At 53.6% G+C, this 2,862-nt stretch overlaps 1 protein-coding gene across 1 annotated transcript; it reads left to right on the top strand.

Annotated features, from left to right (window-relative positions):
* Nucleotides 1-840: 840 nt before the first annotated feature.
* Nucleotides 841-2,472, top strand: LOC133053721 (chromodomain Y-like protein). Its single transcript, XM_061138242.1, is given in 1 exon segment — nucleotides 841-2,472. A coding segment is annotated over 1 exon segment (1,632 nt).
* The last annotated feature ends 390 nt before the right edge of the window (nucleotides 2,473-2,862 follow it).

The following is a 2,862-nucleotide window of genomic DNA, read 5'->3' on the forward strand; positions in this document are numbered from 1 at the left end:
TGGGAATACTAGTCAGTCGCAGGTGGTCATTTCCTTCTTGGGGTCATCCAGCACAACCCAAAGCGTGCATTTGTCTGCCTCATCCACATCACCATGTTAAAACTGAAGCCTGGGTATTACATCTGGGGAGGTGTCAATTAGTCCTCGAATTGAAACAAGACAGTGCCAAGTAGCGCCAGAGCAATTGTATGTATTCAGCGCATTCTCACAGTTGAGGACGGGGCTTTTAGACTGGAGACTAGAAAACTGAGGAGAGCTAGATGAAGATTGAGAAAAGGAGGTGGGATCGAAAAGGTTTCTCATAAGTGGCCCAGAATTGAATGGCTTTCAAGGTGCATTTCCTGCTACCAGTTGTAGGACGAAAGGGAAATTATTCTCAGTTCCACAGCCTAATTATCATGGATGGATTTGAGGCAAGAAAACGAAAAGTAGTTAATAATGTAACATGAGACAGACTCGAAGGAAAGGCTGAAACCCGGCTGTGGGGCAAGGTTTGGAGGAGACACACTCTCCCTGTCATGTGGCCCATCTGTGTTGGTGTAGAGAGATGAGGATGGCAGATGAGTTCAGCGGGCTCTTTGGGATGATGAAAAATGCCTCATTTCTGCCAGCAAATCAACAGAGCTGCTCTGCATCCAACATCAAAGGTTTCAGGATGAGGCTTTGTGATGCTATGGCTGGGGGAAGGCTGCCATTGGCTGGGGAACGGACTTACTGATGTCATAATCATAAGGGTGTGGTCCCCTACATATATGGGTGTTCAGGGGCTCTGGAGCAGGCCACTGGGAGTCTTCAAAATGACCAGGGTTGCCTCACTGGCCCAGCCCAGATGGGGCAGCCATGGCCTCCGAGGAGCTGTATGAGGTTGAAAGGATCATTGACAAGAGGCAAAACAAGAAAGGGAAGACGGAGTATGTGGTTCAGTGGAAAGGCTATGGCAGGGAGGATGCCACATGGGAGCCAGAGCAGCACCTGGTGAACTGTGAGGAGTGCATCCACGACTTTAACTGGCAGCACACCGGGAAGCAGAAGGAGGGCACCCTCACTAGAGCCAAGTGGACCTCCCCAAACAATGGCCAGAATCAGATCTCCAGATCCACCAACAGCAGCTTCTCCAAGGCCGCCCCCAAGGCCCTAGTGGTGGGCAAGGAGCACGAGGCCAAGAGCAGCCCGCTGTTTACTGCCAGCCAGAAGTTCCAGGAGAGCTCTGCACGGGGCCTGGCCACCTACAAGAACATGGACCTGGCCCGGTTGGGCAACAGGATTCTCGTGCCCAAGAGCCCCATAAAGAGTGGGACTGTGCTGGACAGCTTTCAGGACGAGAGCCCCGAGAATCCGGACCCCATGGAGCAGGGGCCGGAAGACACAGTGGCCCCAGAGGCGGCGGCCGAGAAGTGGATCGGGGCCCTACTGAGCCTGGGGGCGGAGCAGGTGATGATGAGGAGCCGGCCCTGGATACACCCATTGTTGCCACAGGCGTCGGGCCCCGTGAAGGCCGCCATGGCCACAGGGCTGGCCATGAAAGGAAATGGCACGTCCGATTTGGTGGACGCACTGCCAGTCAACTGCACGAGGCTGCTGCAGACGTCAGTCATGGGCATGAAAGCTGGGAAGAAGTTCATGAAGGACAGGCGAGACCAGCCCTTTAACAAGCAGCTGTGCTTCAGTGTGCGGCAGAGGGAGAGCGCCTACAGGTACCAGGACATTGTGGTCCAGAAGCAGGACGGCTTCACCCACATCCTGCTATCCACCAAGTCATCCGAGAACAACTCGCTGAACCCGGAGGTGGTGGAGGAGCTGCAGAGCGCGCTGAGCATGGCCAACGCCTACGACAGCAAGCTGGTGTTGCTCAGCGCCGTGGGCAGTGTCTTCTGCTGCAGCCTGGACTTCCTCTACTTCATCCAGCGCCTGCCAGATGACCGCAAGAGGGAGAGCGCCACAATGGCCGAGGCCATCAGAAACTTCGTGAACACCTTCATCCAGTTCAAGAAGCCTATTGTCGTAGCTGTGAATGGCCCAGCCATTGGGCTAGGGGCATCCATCCTGCCTCTCTGTGATGTGGTCTGGGCCAACGAAAAGGCATGGTTCTAGACGCCCTATACCACCTTCGGACAGAGTCCAGACGGCTGTTCCACCGTCATGTTCCCCAAGATTATGGGAGGAGCATCTACCAACGAAATGCTGTTCAGAGGGCGGAAGCTAACAGCACAGGAGGCGTGCAGCAAAGGGCTGGTCTCCCAGGTGTTCTGGCTTGGGACCTTCACCCAGGAAGTCATGGTTCGCATCAAGGAGCTCACCTCTTGCAACCGTGTCGTGCTGGAGGAATCCAAGGCCCTTGTGCACTGCAACATGAGGCTGAAGCTAGAGCGGGCCAATGAGCGGGAGTGTGAGGTGCTCAAGAAGATATGGGGCTCCGCGCAGGGCATCGACTCCATGCTCAAGTACCTGAAGAGCAAGATAGACGGTTTCTGACTGTCCAGCCGCCCGACCTCACCAGGGTGCATGGTGCCGGACCTCACGGCCTGGGCCAGGCTCCTACCGAGCTCCCTCTGGGAAGCAGGACTTGAGACAGACAAGCTATTTTTTGCCAAGGAGTTCTGAGGTAATGTAGCTGTAAAATAAATAACTACAAAACTCCTTTGTTGAAACGTCATTGGTTTATACTTAATACACACGAGTATAAAAGTATAATGGTGAGCTCTGGCCTGCTCCTTGAGGCTCTCATTCTTGTCATCTTCGGCTAGGAATGTGTATATATAAAGATATTTTCTAGGATTAGGTGTCAGAAAAGTCTGAAACAATGTGTGTTTATCTTTTTCTTTTCCTTCTAAGAGAAAAGAAAGGGGTGATAGCAAGCCTCGC

Source organism: Dama dama, unplaced genomic scaffold (genome assembly GCF_033118175.1).
Source record: "Dama dama isolate Ldn47 unplaced genomic scaffold, ASM3311817v1 ptg000183l, whole genome shotgun sequence".
Lineage (NCBI taxonomy): Eukaryota > Metazoa > Chordata > Mammalia > Artiodactyla > Cervidae > Dama > Dama dama.